The 19,228-nt window shown below is 43.9% G+C and overlaps 1 protein-coding gene across 2 annotated transcripts in view; it reads left to right on the top strand.

Moving 5' to 3' along the window:
- tenm2 (teneurin transmembrane protein 2) overlaps positions 1-19,228 on the top strand; it is a 161,735-nt gene that overhangs the window by 109,984 nt on the left and 32,523 nt on the right. For both annotated transcript variants that reach the window (XM_034121462.1, XM_034121461.1), the window contains exons 5-8: positions 686-924; positions 14,204-14,326; positions 16,399-16,604; positions 17,223-17,418. In XM_034121462.1, the coding sequence (XP_033977353.1) occupies positions 686-924; positions 14,204-14,326; positions 16,399-16,604; positions 17,223-17,418 (764 nt within the window). The remainder of the gene's footprint in view (positions 1-685; positions 925-14,203; positions 14,327-16,398; positions 16,605-17,222; positions 17,419-19,228) is intronic.

Genomic DNA, 19,228 nt, shown 5'->3' with positions numbered 1-19,228 from the left:
ATCATGGCACATCGTCCCCTTCAAAGTCAGATCAGAGAATAAGTCTTAAGAGGCAGATATGAGAATGAGAAAGGAGACGCTGAGGAACAGTACATGTATGTAAGAAGGATAGGAGTGAAAGTAGGCTGAGAAAAAACGATAGCATTGTGAAATGGGAAGGGAGGGTGGGTAAGAAAGGAGACACGTCGGGTGAGCAGGTGCAGAGATATCAGAGGATAATACGAGCGACGGGATGATGGTTCAAATCCTCCCTCAGAGCTCTGACCTTCCTAGGGCAATGAGGGCAGGAGAGGAGCACGGGAATGATGCTCTCAAGCCATTTCCAGCAGAAATGAGGCAAGTGGGGTGAATGGAAGCGATTTGAGGGTAGTGGAGAAGAAGAAAAAAGAGTAGAGCAGCTGGAGGTTAAAAAAAGACTTTGGACTGGAACGGGATGAATTGGAGACACAATCAGTTGAAGGATGTTCCAACCTACATGGCAGGAAGGGTTCATCAGAAAGAGAAATTGGAAGGATGCTTTCCCATATGTGACCCTGTAATCTCGACTCTGATTCAGTAGTTGGCCGGTGTGTCTGCACCCTGTTTACCTCGCTATAAAAGTGCTTTTTTACCGCTTATATCCACACTAAAATGTAAACAATAACCTGTGGATTGACCATTTTCCTTTATGTGTTCTCCTCTCCAGGCACTTCTTGTTCAAGACGTCGTCAGGGACCACGCCCCTCTTCAGTAGCTCCTCCCCTGGTTACCCTCTGACCTCGGGAACCGTGTATTCTCCGCCCCCTCGCCTGCTACCCAGAAACACCTTCTCCCGCTCAGCCTTCAAGCTAAAGAAGCCGTCCAAGTACTGCAGCTGGAAATGTGCCGCGGTGTCAGCCATCGCAGCTGCTGCCTTGCTGGCCATCCTACTGTCTTACTTCATCGGTAAGTGATCCCCGCACCAAGCATTATTCATGAGGATGACATATTGCGTGTTTTAATTATAGAGGGTCTTACGTTTCACACATGCTTAGTCACACATCTCTTTATAACAGCCAGAGATGGCAAAAGTACACACATCCTTTACTCAAACAGAACTACAGATACTCGTGTTTAGAAATACTCTGGTAAAAGTAGAAGTACTGACTACATTTCTTTACTCAAGTAAAAGTAAAGAAGTATGGGCTTCGAAATGTGCTTAAGTAAAAAGTACCCATAACTACCAGCTGTTTTAAAGAGTACCTGACCTCCCTTTATATTAATAGAACAATAATGTCATTGTTAGCTAATGAATGTTTCAATTCTGAACAACGGCAACATGACAACGTTTTCATTGGTCCCTCTTCTTTAGAGAAGACCAGGAAATGATGGATACACGGATCGTGTTCAAATCAATAGGCACGCAATGACTCTAAATAATAATGATCGCGCCACTAAATGCGGTTTGAAAATGTAAGAAGTAGAAAGTACAGGTATTTGTGTTAAAAATGTAAGAAATAACAGTAAAAAGTCATCAGAAAAATAAGTAGTGGAGTAAAGTACTGATACCAGAAAAATGTACTTAGGTACAGTAACGAAGTATTTGTACTCCACTACGTCCCACCTCTGGTCACACATCTCTTTATAACAGCCCTGTTTTGTTTCGCCCTGATGAACTCTGCTTTTATTGGTATTCATCGCGACAAAAGTGTCAAGCTAACCACAAAGCGGATTTTTCCAGGTGTGAGCTTTGTCACTGCAGCTCCGTGCTACACTGTCAAAATCAGACTCGGCAGGAAACCCAGGCCTCCACCCGGCAACAGTCAACAGTATATATACAGACAGGAATATGCGAACGCCGCGCGGCACACTGGGGCTGTTTCCGTGAGCGGGTATCAGTAAAGATAGGAATCCCTAACAGACCCAGCAGGGAAGTGGATGTTTTCTCACTGATCTGAAGCCAATGCGCGATCGTCATACTTAAAGGAATGGCAGATACTCACTTACCGAGCACCTCGGGAGGAGAATCTGACGCCTGTCTACTGGTGGATCTGTCAGGAATAGAGCAAGGCGGAGGGAGTGTGTGGGAGTGTGTGTGTAGGTGAGTGTGTTTCCTTCCCCTTTGACCTTATTCACCGGACACGAGAATGCAGACATCTGTGTGTGAGATAGACAAAAGAAAGAGGAGGATAAAATGCATGTTTGTGTGTGTGTGTGTGTGTGTGTGTGTGTGTGTGTGTGTGTGTGTGCGTGTGTGTGTGTGTGTGTGTGTGTGTGTGTGTGTGTGTGTGTGTGTGTGTGTGTGTGTGTGTGTGTGTGTGTGTGTGTGTGTGTGTGTGTGTGTGTGTGTGTGTGTGTGTGTGTGTGTGTGTGTGTTTGCATGAGGAGGCAGATGTGTCACCGAGCCCTTGATTGGCCTCTCACCCCAGAGACCAGAGTCAACAGATGGGGGATCTTAGGAAACAGTGGCATCAGCAGAAAAAACAACCCCCCCCCACCCTCCATCACTTCTGCATACATTATTAATATCACTTTAAATTATTTAGAAATATATATATTTATATACACCTCACCATCCATCTACCCATCCATTCTGACTGTGAAAATGTAGGCTTTGCTCGTCCTGGATGTGTCTCAAAATTGCACTCAAATCTCGTGTGTGTGTGTGTGTGTGTGTGTGTGTGTGTGTGTGTGTGTGTGTGTGTGGGCGTTGCGTACCCCCTCTGTGCCCTTGAGAGCCGTGTGTGTGTCCTCCAGAGCAGATCAAGGCCCCTCGCCTGGGGCCCACAGACAGATCCATCCTCTCCTGAGCTTTACGCGGTCACACTGCGCTGGACAGCCACACATATGGAGCTAGGGAGCAGAAGGGGGGGGGGAAGAAAGACCTCCTTGAGGGCAGGGATGTAGCGGAGCATACAACCTCCATCTTGTTTTATTAGGGCTCACTAGGGGCCGCAATGACACAAATATTTGTTTTCATCTGAGAACATGTAATCGTTAATAATAGTAAGTTGATAAGGAACTAATGAGGATAATCATTAGAAGAAATCTGTCTTTTTCAGAGAACATAATTGCTTGCCTTATTCACTTTTTTTCCTTCTACAACGACATCATTGTTAGGGCACCATCTGTGTACTTGCCAGATACATACAACTTGTTAACAGTATTGCCATGTCTTAATAATTGTCGCATGAGCTTGTTATAATTTCAAAGTAAAGAGTCAATTCCCAGTGTCTGCCCTTTTAAATATAAGGTAGGTTCATCCAAACAAATAAACAAAATGTATAAATATATAACACATTTCCATAAGGATATGCAGCCCCAAGGAGAACCCATGTGCCTGTTAAACCATTTCAAAACATTTTGAAATCTGATGTAAAGCATTAGCCATTATAAAAATGACCAATATTTTAACTTTGCAAAATACCAATTATTTAAAGGTGGGGTAGGTAAGTTTGAGAAACCGGCTCGAGATACACTTTTTGTTATATTCCATGGAATGCTCTTAACATCCCGATAGCAATGAATATCTTAAGTGCTTTGACAAAAAATCCATTAATAAATGTCATCTGTGGAAGCCGTAGCGCTGTAAAAAGCACGACCAGTTATTTTATCCGGCCCCTAAAATAACTGGATGGCCTACCTGCCTGTCAGCCTTCCATCTGTGCACAAACTTATCTCGTGCCCTCATTGGTCATGTGCGCGTTCGTGTGTGTTGGAGGAGGGGCTCTGTAAGGAAGTGGCAGATTTTCTCCGATTGTGTATTTTCAAATTCTAGCGATCTCGAGCCGGTTTCTCAAACTTACCTACCCCACCTTTAACAGTGCAAGAAATGGAACTACAGCAAAGCTACTTTAGGGTGAATCCTTTGGTTGACTGAAGCACCGTTTTAGAAAAGTATAGCTTGAACATTTGTCAAAACAATGACCTATCTTTTGCTTTTTGTATTCCAAAACGGTTTCATTGTTTAACTACAATCGCCCAAAAACTAAAATCGCTATACAAATGAACTACATGAGGCTACTGTCAAATGAACCTATTCAAACGTTTGTGCACCACTCCAACATTCGATTTTCCTGTGGACATTTGTAGCTTTAAAAGACTTGTAAGCATGCTCTCTAAATAGGAATAAAGCAGATTGGAAAATGTTTTTTGAATGGACATGGTAAGTGAGGAGCAAGAGTTGCTATTAAGTTTCCCTCTAAGCTCCACTCTGTGTATTTACTGTTTTATTATATGCCAGACATCAGTGCTTTACCACCAAACTTAATTGTGCAAGTGGCTATAATTCGGTTAGATGAGCACCGCAAATGATACTTTATTGTTATTACGTTTTTTACTTTTGCTAACTGTGTGGCCCCCTTTTTCAGCTGCTGTAAGGAAATGTTTTGCTCTGGTGTTTTGTCTGTGCTGAACAGAGCTGTAGCAGTGCTGCCAAGCCTGAAACCCTAGTGTTTACCTAGCTCTTTGTAGCGTTAATCGTGCAGCGAGTTTCGGTCGGAAGAGTTCACTGCTCATAAGGGGGATTTTGTACTACATTGTTTGTGTGTGAGTGTGTGTGAGAGAACCCGGCAATCACTGGGGGGATTGCGCAGAGCACCCAGAGCCATGCAGCGTGAAGAGGACCCCTCCGAGGCGTCCGCCCAGGAGCCCGCTCATAAATTACACCAGGACACATGTGCCTGAGCAGCATTTTTCTTCTTTGTGCGCGTGTGTGTAGGAATACTCCTTCTCTCAGGGCTACCTACAGGATGTGTGTGCGACAATGTGTGCCTCTGATTGCAAAGCTGTGAGGGTGTGCGGGCCTTCAAACAAATTCCTTTTCTCTTTCTTCTCAATACCATAAATAAAGCTTTTCAACAATTGCTCGACATTCTACGGAAACACGTATGCATGCACACTGAGTTGCTTTTACGAAGGCTGGGCTCAGCGTGCTTCAGAAACACGGTAGATAATATCTCTTTGAAACGTATTCAGATAACATACGCATAGATCCACAAGATGGAATAAACGTGGGCATTTGAGTACATAAATGTGAGTTAGAGCGAGTTTATGTGTCTGGAGGACAGAGAGTCACATTTTCAGTTAAAGCTCCGTACGCCAGCGGAGGCGTCTTTACGTGTGAAGGAATGACTGAAACGGATGGAGGGAGGAGGATAAACGAGAGTGCTTGTTCTTCATTCCCCCGGCGTCCTGTTTGCTTGCTCCGCATGGAGCACCGAAGCCAAAGGAGAGGTGGTTGCTAGGATACAGGTGAACAGTTGGCATACAGGAGGGAAGAGGTCCGACATTGTGAACGGAAACCTGGAGAGAGCGAGATAGAGGAAGGGAAGAAAGAGGGTGGAATGGAGTTGGAGCAGAGAGGGCAGAGGGGAAAGAGGGAGATGCGTCACTGTCAGCATGAAGCCGCCACAAAGTGGAGAGGAAGAGGAGGATAGATGACTTGAGAGACGGAGGAGACCTGGTATGTCACTGTTGGCGCCGAAGGGGATTAGAGAAGGGGAGTATAAGGGAGGGGGGAAATAGAGAAGGGAGGTCTGGAGTTTTCACTGCAGGGAGAACAAAGACGGGGAAGGTGGAGCAGGAGTGACAAGGAGGAGAAAGTGAGAGGAGGCAGAAGGATAGGATGAAGGAGAGCGTGGCCTCCCGAGGTTCTGTCACCTGGAATAACCGTGGGACTAATGTCTCCTAATTGATCACAGCGAGCGGAGAGCAGAGGGAGGCTGACAGAGAGAGGACAGAGAGAGGACAGGGGGATGTCTGCAGGAGGAACGGAGGAAAAGAGAAGACTCGGAGGACAGGAGATGTACAGAAAGAGGGAAAAACTGACAGACAAAGAGATGCAGCGCGGTTTGCAAGGAGAGGAAAAAGGCTGGTTAGATGCATAGATGAAGGATCGAGGGCATGTCAGAGTCCAGGTGGACTGTATTCACACACACACACACACACACACACACACAGGTGTGTCCTTGAATGCAATGAGTAAAGTGGCTCGCGGGCGCCAGTGTCACCTTTTCACGGGTGTTTGGTGCGAATGTGTGTGTGTGTGTGTGATGGCTGAATTTGGCATACTCCACATGGTATTGTCACCACTGATGAATGAGAGCACACATGCACGTGCACACACACACACACACACACAATGTATTTTTAGTCTGACTCCAGCTCCCCTGTGTATTGATTAAACAGATCCACACACACACACACACACATACTGTCATCGAGTGTGACCTTCATGCCTCTAAGCCGGCCACTTTCCATCCATCATGGCTGTCTCTCTGTACCCCAGACTGATCACAATCGCTTACTGGCCATACTTCCCGCGTATGAGTGTCTCACTTCAGTGCATTCATATCACTGCTGCCTTACATAATAACATGTTAATGACCGTGCAAAGACACATAGCTCGGCCAGCATATACGAGGCATTACTCCAACAGAAGGGGGGTTGCATTTTGGGTAATGATTTGCATATTTCTGTCATCAATCAGGAGGTAGGGTGGCTGCACTGCCAAAGTAACCATTTAAAAGCTGGCTTAAAGATGGTGGAATTTCAGGAGAGATTTCGTTTTCTTTTTATATAACACATTTTTTAACGCCATTTCTGTTATGTTATGTACACAGGTGCATGAAAAATGTAAATAATAATAATACAATGTTGAATTGCCGCTAATTTTCAACACTGGCTTCATCACAGACTCAACATTTCAACATGGAGTTTTGCCAGGCATCAAAAGTGGAACAACACACCTTCATATGAAAAGCCCTGGGCTGTAACAATCAAAAAGGGGAGCCATTTTGAAAACACCTGAGACACTGATCATATCAGGTTGATTATAAAAACAGGACCAAGCTATTTCCCAACAGATTTGATGTCGCCATGCCTCCAAATTAAATCATTGTTTGACACAGAAAGACACTGATTATCACATGTTACAACACATAATGTCTTCTTGCTGCATTGACAGCTTAATGAAGTGGTGCCAAACTCATGTTGACCCTTTGAAGCAGATCAGTGCTTCCTGTTAACAATTTGGATTTCAACAGCTTTTAGTGAGAAAATTCATGTTACAAGGAAGAATATATATAGGCAGAGACAATTCATGGGATTTTGAGGCAGAAATGTGATTTGTAGTCCTAATCCCTTTGTTATTAATCAACCAATAACCCTCATAATGCAACTTCTTATGGGACCCAACATGGATTATGGAGCCACTGTCCAGATTTAGGCTTTGAGTTAAAGAAAATAAAGAGAAAAAGTGGGAGAAGCACTTAGCACTTTGGGATTAGAACTCAAATATGAAGTGCATTATAAATGAAACCCATTATTATCATTATTATTATTAGAATATGCCAGAGTTTCAAAATTGTAATCATTTTTGAATCTCCTTTTTGGCCGCCTTTTGGTGTAATGATGTCTAGCAACTTATGATCAGAGGCTATTTATCCAAGACTTTCATACCTTTTGATCAAAAGTGTAATGTTCCCTTTATTTGAATAGTCTCTAAAGTTGAAACTGTTCTTTATTTCACATTAATAAAGCATAAAGTAGCTCAGCTCAGGAAATCGTACTCTTTTTGAGGCAGAAATGTGACTTTCTTCTACCTTTTTAATCATCTCACAACCTGTCAGATTATTTGTGACACCATAGGGAGTCTGAGCCCACTGCCTTAGTACATGCCTCTGGAAAAAGACACTTTTGCTGAAGTGTCAAAGTTTCATAATTTGTATTTTGTTTACTTTTGAAACTAATTTATAAATGTTTGGCCCTTTAAAGCAAACAGGAACACTGCTCACATGTTATGTGATATTCCTTTACATTGAGGAGTTTGTTAGAGGTGAAATGTTCTGACACTAATCTAAGATTCATATGTTTTTATGATGAATGTGATCTTTTTATCTTCTCTCTTACATATTGAATCATCTCACAACTTGTCAGATTTATCTTGGCGACCCCATGGAGAGTCTCCCTCTGCCATGCTACATGCTTCCTGAAAAAGAACATGAAGAGAATCATCGAGAGAAAGTCTTAACACTTTGCTAATTATGTGTCAAAAGTTTTTTAACATTATTCTTTTAATGAATTTTTAACAGATTTCCTTATTACATTTGATGAGCGATGTTCCTTCTTGGATTGTTCCACTTTAGTATTTCTAAAGAACTGAAACCCATTCTTATTGCTTCACTTTTATTAAAGATGAAACCATAAAATTACAAAAGTCATATACTTTAAAGCAGAAATATGTATTTTCCAATTGTAATAATCCTCAATGGACTCAGATTAATCTTGCTATCCTTGGTTCATGCTTCTGCTTATAGATAATTGAGGGGGTTTCTTTTGTTAAAAAAATATATTTCCTATTTTTGTTATCACATCTTTTGAAATAACAAAAAAGTGAACCCTTGACTATGTGAAGGTCTCACAAAGTGGCTACTAGCTCCTTGACCCCTGAGTCCCCTCTCCCTCTGCATGTGGCTTTCCGTCTGCTGATCCAAAGGTGGAACAGCTAGAGGTCAGGATGTGTCGCTCATGCCAGTGTGGGGGGGGTTGATGAGGTGAGGGGCATATGGTGAATGCAGGGACCTGGGCACGAGGATCAGACGGGGAGCGTGTGTATGTAGCAGCAGGGCCTGTCGGACCCTCAGAGGTGAGGAACTTACCGCATGCTGCAGGGCCGGGGAAAGGGCAGGGAACCAGGCACAAGGTGCTAAACCATCTGCACCGAAGGGATAAATGGGTCATTTTCCCCGGCCAGGTGATGCAAGGCAGGGTGTACACTTGTTCAGACGGGACATCAGTGTTCACCCTTTGACTTTCTGTTGGTGTCGCTGGAGTTTCTGCATGTGCTTTAGAGGATTTATGTGAATGGATCCAGATTTAGCAGCCTCACTGACGTTGATGCTAGTGGTGGAATGCAACAACGTATTATTTTGATAGACTTTTAGCATATTTGGCCATTTTAATTGTATGATACATCTACTCAACTACTTTTGGGAGGCAAATATTGCAATTTTTTCTTTACTACGTTTATTTAAGACTCATAGTTACTTTGTACATATACTGTAAAACACATGATATGTGATAGGATACAATACTGTACTACTAATCTACCCATTATTTAAGATCTGTCGGACCAGGCTGCACAATTTATCTACATTTTATCAAAGTGCAATATTCAAATAGCTGGAAGCAAAAACGTTGTTAAAGGCAAAACATGTGTTAAAGTATCATTTTGTATGAAATGTTATAGATCCATCCCGGCCTACAAATAATATTTTGCTGACTGAATAAAACATATTTGGTTGCTACAAATATTCTAGAAGAAATTCAGAGCAAAGTAAATGAATAAAAAAAATCTTCAATCCCTCCAATATCGTGGATCATGTTGCAATTGCAATATCAGTCGAAATAATCTTCGATATCGTGCAGTCCTGATGAAAATGTATTTACAGGTGATACAAACAGAACTATAATAAATGAACAGTAGAATACCGTGAAAAGAGACATTTTACAAACTGAGTCATTTTACTTTGTAAGTAGCATTTTTTAAATCGACTTTCACTTGTAATTGAGTATATTAAAAGAATAGTATTCCTACTTTTCCTTAAGTAAAGGATCTGAGTACTTCCAGCTGCGGTTGTTTCTGATTGTTTCGTATCGCATGCATTAGCCTGCACGGGCTCATTTCATTCATTTATTTCCTCATTCATTTATTCATTAGCGCGGGTCTTATCTGGGCCCAATCGTTAGTCCAATTAGGCCCATGGTGCTCCGCTGGTTCTGTGTTGGAAACAGGAGATGGATGAATGCAAAGAGAAAGAAAATCGCGGCCCTGTTTCTCTGTCTCCCATTTTCTTTCAGTCCCTCTCCTTCCGTCTTTCTCCCTCACTCATTCCCTCTCACTCTGTGATCTGCGATAAGATAGCATAGTTCCTCATATCCTGTTTCTAATACAGATCGATGAGAGGGAAAGGACCGAGGTATAGGGAGGGATGAGACGCCGCAGAGTGGGTTGATGTGGAGAAGAGAAGGCGCGGGGAGGGGTCAGGGTTGAGATATCTGAAGAGGAAATGAGGATTCAGAAAAAGGAGGACATCACTCAGATTCACATCTCTTTTCATTTAGCCCATCACACGCACACGCGCGCGCACGCACAGCTACATCTGCGCCGAGCCGTCTCAATATTTCAGTGCCAATAAGGAAGCCATTTCTGCCGTGTGATTGAGTGAGCTGCCGTCTCTCTCCGGTAGACACTGCTTTGCAGGTGGCGAGGAAAAGAAACTCACATAACCTTTTGTGTTGCAGTCAATTACAGTTCAGTTGCATCAGCTGGGTGAGGAGGTCCCGTCGGGGGTTGCAGCAGTGTTTGTGTGTGTGTGTGTGTGTGTGTGTGTGTGTGTGTGTGTGTGTGTGTGTGTGTGTGTGTGTGTGTGTGTGTGTGTGTGTGTGTGTGTGTGTGTGTGTGTGTGTGTGTGTGTGTGTGTGCGTGCGTGTGCACTTGTTGTTAATACCAAGCTATAAGCATGTATACCCAGATACACTCAGTAGCAGACAAATTGTCTCTCTCAGTGTCTATGACCCCCGAGGGCAGCAGCCAACCGCCGCCCCCGTCCCTCCGTCGGAGACTCTAAATGATCTCAGCGAGCGGCCGAGCGCCTTCAAAACTTAGCTGAGAGAGAAAGCTGCTTTATTCATAGACTACATAAGTGGCTATTGTGTGGTAAAGTCTAAGAAATATCCCAAATGGCTGCTGGATATCGAGAAACCAGAGGCTGCTTTTTTTCTTCCTCTCCCTCCGTATTAGCACTGCACCCGTTTGCCGCAGAGATAAAGAGCGAGGCGGTTAAAAAAGAAAAAGCGACGGTGCGTTTTTTTTTAAGGTGGCTTCTTTTTGTGTTTATTCTGGACCAAATGAGGGGCCTTGGAATTGGGGAGGTGTTTAGAAAAAGCAGGGGGAAAAAGGGCTTCCTAAACCAATTAGCAGCGGGGGCCGAGGATGGGGGGCTGGCCTCAGCTACAATTACCGCCCTAATTGAGGTCAGAGTTGTTAATTTAGTGGCGAATTAGAACAGTTAATATGCATTTACCAGGACGGCCAGGGGAGACGGCAAAGAGAAGTGTGTTGCCTGCAGTCTCTCTCTTGTGTGTGTGTGTGTGTGTGTGTGTGTGTGTGTGTGTGTGTGTGTGTGTGTGTGTGTGTGTAATTGTAGTCACATTGCAAGAAATACATGCAAGAGGGCCACTTTGGCTTTGGTGCAATTAGGAGCAGTGCAATTGCTTGAATGGGAGATGCTGCCTTTTAAATAGGCAATGATATGGTTGAGATGAGACAGGGACGGGAGAGACATGACAACGCACAGAGAGAGGAAAGGAGTTTGAAACATGTTCCAGGGAACAGAATGATGATGATACAATATCTTCCAGTCTGGGGACACTCTCTGTCTACAAAGTCACCTTTCCTCCATCTCTGCCACTCTCAGGCAGAAATCCATTTGCTCCCTTTAAACTCTGAGGCATATAAATATTTCCCCAAACACACGTAGCCTACACATTGTATTTCTGTCTGATTGCCCCGCACTGAGAAGCACTTACTGTCAGAGGATGAATCACGGCCATCTTTTCTTACCAGTCAACGAATACAGGGCCACTCATCCCTTAAATCTTTCCTCTCCACTTGCCATCTTCTTCTCGTCTTCCCCCCTTTTTCCCATCCGTAGGGGCCTTTATTCATCTCCTCCTCTCCTCTCTGCAGCATCATCTGGAGTTCTTTTTTTTAAATCTTCAGGGGATTTTTTATGTTCTTTAATATTCCCTCAGTTCTCGCTGTCCTCCAGTATTCTCTCTGTTCCTGTCTCCTCCTCTCTGTCGAGGTTCCTAAAGACCTCCTAACCCCCGTCTCTGAGCCTGGCCACCACCACCACCACCACCTCGTCCTTCTTATCGTCTCTTGTCCCCAGCCTATCCATCAGTTTGTTTTTGTCACAGGATCACGTGTGCTGCTGTTTCACATGCTGTCTTTTGCAGATGATACTGGCAAGCACTTTGCCTCTCTGAATTATGCATCGAGATTACATAAAAAACCTCTCGAAGCAACAGATCTATTTTTAATCCGACTCGTTTGCTTGTTAAACCTGTTTCCCTGTGATCTCTCCGTGTTGAGTGTACATGTGTGTTTACTCGTGACGAATATGAGAGATCAAAGAGGAGCTTCTCTTGATGTCAGTCAGTCGAATTCAATTCAGATAGGCATTATCAGCATGGCATTTAATAAAGCCTTCCAATGCAGCTCCAAAACAGTAATTACGGCAATTATGACCCGAAAAGAAAATGCTTAAAATGATGGCAACACAAAGCCAAATGCATCAATTTCAGCATTTGGGTTTCGGCTAAAATGACACCCTAACTAAGTAAGAAGTGCTGTTAATAAGAGGGATGGAGCTTGTAAATGAAAACAAGAGTCTGTCTCTGTCTTCTTTCTCTTTCTGTCTCTCCTGCTCTTTGTGCTGCTGCAAAGAAAACCTGTTGACAAAGCTTTTGAGCTCCTGTCGCCGAGGAGTAAGAGTGCCATCTGTTGGTCGACTTTCCACCACCACCCACAGCAGAAAAGAACTAGGAGAACCACAGATGTGCAGCGACCCCTCACACACACAGTGGGCAAACATACACAATGCGCTTTCTATAGGGCCGTCTGATGCCTTCTTGGGGATGACCTAGATTGAGAGCGCCGTCACAATAGACTCACTATTGCTCACTGTCTCCTGCCGACTCAACAGGTAATCTTTCCATCGACTGCTTCCCGTGATACCATCTCTCCGTGTGCCTGAATGTGTGCGCGGATGCGTGTCTGCGTTATCTACAAGGAAGGACAGGCGAAGATAAGAAGAGAAGAAGAAGAAAAAAGGGGGGGATTAATAGGAAAAGAGGGAGAGGAATGAAGGTCAGCGTGATGAGAGAGGAGAGGGCAAGAGGTGGATGGAAGAGAGAAGAGACAGGGAAGGGGGGTGTGGGGGGGGAGGACGGTGTGGTTGCTCTTCTTCTCTCGCCTCCGTCTCTCTTGTTCTGCACTCCAGCCCCCCCATGAAAAATAAAAAAAGAGCTGACAGTGGAGGCCGAGCAGCAGCCGAGCAGCAGCCGAGGTGTCAGCGCTTTCTTTTGACCGGGAGCGAGGGAGGGGAGGAATAGGGAAAGAGAGGAAACATAAAAAAAAAAAGAAACAGAGAGTAGGAAGAGAGATGGGACACCGGGGTGAGAATGAGTCTGCCCCGGCAGCAGTTCCTAAAGCCGCGTCTCTCTTTCTTTCTCTCGCAACTTGTATACGCTCGTCCCTGTGTATGCAGAAAGTGGGCATGTGGAGATGGAATTTGACAAGAGGGAAATTGATTCTCAGGCTTCAGTGCAGGTGTTATAGGGCTCAGGTGTTATAGGGCTCAGGGGCCAGCGCTGAGAGGAACGCAATCACACCTACATAATACATCGCACACCATCACAAATCCACGCCGTGTGCATCCTCAAAGCTCACATCACAGTATTCATGTGTGTATGCAACGCTGCAGGTGCCTGTAAAATATTTCAAGTATTCACATATGAGAAAATCTGATGGATTAAACCAATCCTTTACAACCCTTAGACACACATATGTCTACACCAAACAAAAACTTTCGTGTACAGTTATAGACTTTTTTGTTGTTGTTTTATGCTTGTTTTTCGGGGGAGGGCACGCTTGACAGCAGACTTAGGAGGGAGAGAGCTGACAAAGTGAGGATCGAACACACTGGAGTCGTTTTATACCACCAGTACCACACAATTACAGAACAGAGGACAAAAGAGAGAAGAGAAGGGAAAAGGAGAGTCAGAGAGCCATCTCTTCAGAGAGCAATCTGTCACTTGCTCTCTGCGAGGCGGCATAAATAAAAGCAAGGAGAGGCTGTCAGGTTGAAAGAAGATTTGTGAGTGGTTGAGGTAAAGAAAATCCCTATGGTTTTTAATTGTGAGTTTTGTAAGACTCCATTTGTGTGCTGTAGGTTACCTGCCAAAGTGTCGTTTGATTGATACGCATTAACACGAGAATCAAAGTGGCGTTCTGTAAAAGCTGCCATTTAAATGACTTAATGGTTCACCCTCTTGTATTTATTTGGCTTGATGAGCCTTCAAGTGAGGCTTTTTGTTGTGCCAGGCTCGTAGACAATCCACCGTTCAAGTCGTATGTCCTCACAGTCTCCTCTTCTCTCCATGCCTTTGTGTGCAGCCATCAACGTGCTGGGTCTGACATGGCAGCTGAAGCCCTCCGACGGCCCTGTGTTAAACAACGGACTGGGAGCTGGCCTGCCTGTCAACAGCGATGTGGCCACGCTGCCCTCTGGAGGCAGAGGTATGAACTGCAGCACACACACAGACACACCCCACATAAGAATCAACACGCTATATGTAGAGTTGGCAAAACTCTGGACGACATTACTGCTTCGATTGGAAATAGGTGGTGATATGTTATCAAAAAACCTTAAAGGTCCCCTATTATACTGTTTTTCATCAATATATTATATGTCTCGGATATATACAAAACATGTCTCTGAAGTGTTTGGCTGAAATACCAAACAGATCACCCATTGCAGCATCCCATAATCCCCTCTGTTTCAGCCCTGTTTCAAAAGTGCTGATTCTCTGTCTGTTACTTCAGATGAAAATAAGGAGCCACTCCCCACGCCCCTCTGAGAGATATTTGGTTAAAAAGAACACACTGTGCTCTAGGAGGAGATTCAGGTGATAAGGTGGGGGGGGGTTACCTTGGTTGGTTGTTGGCTAATGGTTACACAAGACAAAACATCGTTATGACATCACAAAGTGGCCAGAATCTGATCAGCTCATTTTCAGACAGGTTTTTATATAAATGGATCAGGACAAAAAGTGAGCGAATCTTTTTTCCTGAAACTTTCAGAATCTCTTTACACAGAGGGGACACATGTTTATGTATAAGAGTCATGAAAAAGTGGATTTTGCATAATAGGTGATCTTTAAGGAAAGACCAAAACGGAGGGATGAACTACTTAAAAACGATAAAGCTTTTTATTTTGTGCCATAAATTCAAAAAACTATGAAAACACACTCTTTTATTACAATAAACATTTAGTGTTTGACTCCATTGCACATACAGAATTCTACTGATGTTAATACTCACTTATTACACAGCTTAGTTGTATACTATTCTGATTGGTCAATTCAGAACATGTGACGCGTTGTTAATACCGTAGTACAGACCGCTGTCAAGGACTATAATGACCGTTGCTAAGGAGGATCAAGAAAGAGAAAGGAAAAGAGGTTAAAAGACGGGGCGCTGGACGTCAGATAAATGTACAGAAGAAGGCAGACAGGAAGTAATTCCAAATGCGTATTAATCCACCACTGAAAATAGTCCCCAAGAAATGCAGTAAATACTCACTAACATGCCAAATGCGTATTAACCCGCCAACGAAAATAGTCCGTAAGAAATGCAGTACACACTCCTTAAATAATGCTTTGTATTTTTGTTCAATTTTTAAAGATTCATGTCCTCACAAATTGGCTCAGGGCTGAGGGCCGCAGACACTGTAGTAGAAAGAGCTGAAGGACAGACTCACAGATTCTTTTTAAAGCACAAGAAAAAATATAAATCAGCGCTCACCAACTAAAGGATTTTCATAATTCAAGACGCGGTACTATCTGTGCTATCAGTGTGTTTCTGTTTAACCAGAGTTGCATTGAGCTAGGTTTATCGTCTCAGTCAGAAGCGAGGTAAAACACCAACTGCACACCCCCCCCCTTCTCTCTTTAAAGCCCCCATGCGGTTTTCCATCTATTCTTCTTTCAGTAGCTCGATCTCACTCTGTAACACACACACACACACAGAACGTGTACTATAGGTATGTGTGGGCTGCTGCTCTGTGTCTGTATTCTGTATTAATGAGAGGACTGTTGTGTTGTGTTCCCCAGCCGTCTAGGCCAGATGCTGCTGTTGTTCTTCTTGTTGTTACTTTTATTTCCTCGCTATTCCGCACACACACACACTCACACATACACTGTCTGGGCCTCAGCGCTCTGCTCTTAGATGACTGACCTGATTGCTGGATTGCTGTGTGTTTCTCTCCGCGGATGCTTGGAAAGCTCTGCTCTGCAGTTCTATCGGCCCGCTCTCATTTTAGCCCAGAAAAACAAACTCTACGATCTTACAACGTTTGACACAAAGGCAGCGTTTTGCATCCGCGCCGCCACAGATCACAGCGCTCCGTTTTTTTTACATAAACTTTGTGCGCACAGTTTGCAAAAGCTAATGGGGCTCGTCTTCTACCATTCGATGGCCATGCATTTTTATAGCAGCTCATTTTCAGTTAAATGTGATGATTAACTATTGACTCTGACAATCGATGCCTATAATCACAGATTATGCAGTTTCTTTTCCCCTCGCTCCAGGTTCGTGGGCAGGCCGGAACAGCAGTATAGACACGGGCACCATCGAGGTCGGGAGGCGAGTGACCCAGGAAGTCCCACCGGGCGTGTTTTGGAGGTCTCTGCTCCACCTCAGCCAACCCCAATTCCTCAAGTTCAACATCTCCCTCGGAAAGGATGCCCTCTTCGGAGTGTACATCCGCAAGGGCCTGCCTCCCTCACACGCACAGGTAAAAAAACGTCCACCAAAGCTTCTACACCTTCAGGGTTATCTAAAGCAATCAAAGAATTATAATTCTACTCATTAGGGAGCACATTATATTCGTATTGATCACCCAAAACGGAGAATGCATTAGAAAAAAAAACTTGCCTGTGTCATGGGACATGTTAAATTAATTTGTGATTCATTATAATAGTCATTTGAAAGAACTCATTTAGTTTAAGATTTACACTTAATTAGATTTCGCAGTAATGTAACTTTTACTGCCTCGTATTAATTAGAGACTACTCAATTAACACTAGATTTGATTTGTAGCTTGGGATAATTGCGTCTGAATAAGCGTTTCACTGTCTGACCTGACTTAAACTGGTGAAGGCCGTGAAGTTGTGGCAGCAGTTTTAAAAAAAAAAACTTTCAGTGAGAAAGACAGTCTCTCTGTGGCCTTCTTCATGCGTCCTGGGGACATTTCTAACCACATTTACTTCCCCCATCTTTTAATCTCCCTGCACATATAACAATTGGCCATTTTTCAAAGTCTGAAAAGTGCCACGGCAGCACATAGTTGAATCACAGGGTTCATAATGGTATTCTCACCTCCTCACGTTCTCTGTCTTTCTCTCTGCTGCAGTATGACTATATGGAGCGTCTGGACGGGAAGGAGAAGTGGAGCGTGGTGGAGTCTCCGCGGGAGAGGAGGAGCATCCAGACGGTGGTCCTCAACGAGGCGGTGTTTGTCCAGTACCTGGACACCGGCGCCTGGCACCTGGCCTTCTACAATGACGGCCGGGAGAGAGAGACGGTTTCCTTCAGCACAAACATCATGGGTGAGTTTGAAGTTGTGGGCGGAGGGAGAATAAGAGGGGAAGGAGGGTGAGGCAGGTTGGGAGCTGAAATGAGATTAAGCAGCAGCATTTGGGAGATGGAAAGCGTAGAGAGAGATGAAGCTATTTGTTACAGTGACACTGATTTAAGAGCACTCCAGCAGTTTAGCATTGCACTCCTGCAGTTACATTTGTTGGACTCACAATGCACCCTATCTTTGTTAAGAGAAACCTGCTGCAGTATTGGTGTTGTGTTTGTTTTATTCCACACATTTTTGTCATCAAAACATAGTTGCTACAGTACCCACAATTTAAGTCAACTGCTGCTAGTGAGATCATAGGCTATGTTCAAAATCACATTATTATTATATTCATAGTAGGTAAAATGTCAAATTGAGTATCCACTGCGTTTCAACAACAATGTTGTGTACTTGAGAAATGATCGGATATTTAGGTTAGCAAGAATTTTTTTAAATTAGAAACTTTCTGGAGGGTTGTGTTCGCAATTTGTATAACCAATACTAATCCATACCTTTCAAAGGTCAATTTGTAACTATAACAATCTTGCATATCACAAATTGAGGGTAACCATCTTAACATGACCCTTAAAATATTCAAATTGAGAAAACCACCCTCAAAACCAAATCAACCTACATTTGATATGGAACAATGGTTCCCCTTTAACAGGGATATGGACTTTGCACCTTCACAGGGGGCAAAAACACTCACAACAGCATGTGCACAATGTTGCCACTAGCAACACAACTATAGCAACATTGTAAAGCAGGCAGGACCGCTTAGTGAGTCTAAAGATTTGTTTTTGCCAAAATGTAGTAGCACAAATTGACAGTATGCATTCAAAAACAAAAGCTAATATAGCAGAGAGTGTAGAATGTGTTGTGGTGTTGTGCTTGTGTGAAACGGATAAGGATGTATCCAAATAAACCTGTAAATGGGATGTTTTTTAAGAGCTTGAAACAGCGCCCCAAATAATTTCAATTGAGCTGGAGGCATGAGTGTGATACCGAGGGGGGGGGGGGGGGCGGGGTGGATAGGAAGAGTCAAGCCGAGTGAAAGAATCCTTCACTGTCAATATCTGCCGGTAGTGCTTTCAGCGGAAGAGGAGACAGGGAGAGGCGGCAAGGGCAGAATTAGAGTGAGTAGGGAGAGGGGGGAGCTGGAGGAGAGACATAATGGTGGGGGCAAAACCAGATAGGAGTGGAGTGGAGTGAAGGAGGGGCTGAAGAGGAGAGTGAGAGAGAGGGTGGCATTAGGGTAAGAGGGAGACGTGGGGATTTTTGGGGGAGGGGGGGAAAGGCTGAGTACAGAGAAAGAAGGAGGAAGTGTTGGAGAGGAAGGCAGTGCGGATAGGCTGAGTCATGCTTTGTGTAAGAGGAGCGGAACTAGAGCGAAGGAGGAAGGGATGAAAGTCCAAAATGCCTCCTTATCATTAGCATCGACCCTGTTTCTCCCTTCCAAACTGCTCTCTCCTGGTAAGTGGGTTGGGAGGCACTAAAAGGTAGAAAGAGCACTGAAGTCATGTATGCACAGAGCCAGAAACACACTAAAATCTGCCGAACAACCACATCTGGATAAAGTATTAATGACCTTGGTGGGTCCGGAGAGTAAACAAACAAAAAGTGGCAGGGGTGAAGAAGTGTATTTTCTGATTCAGCATGGAGAGAAATAATGGATGGGTAATGACGTGTCTGATTCAAAATGCATACTCCTCACACTATGAACAATTCAGTGAAAAAGGAATGCAAGGAATCTGTGTGACTCCATTTGCAGCGTCTTAAAGAATGAATGGTGC

This window comes from Trematomus bernacchii, unplaced genomic scaffold (assembly GCF_902827165.1).
Source record: "Trematomus bernacchii unplaced genomic scaffold, fTreBer1.1, whole genome shotgun sequence".
Lineage (NCBI taxonomy): Eukaryota > Metazoa > Chordata > Actinopteri > Perciformes > Nototheniidae > Trematomus > Trematomus bernacchii.
The sequence above is the reverse complement of the archived record's forward strand: the minus strand, read 5'-3'. Positions and strand labels throughout refer to the sequence as shown.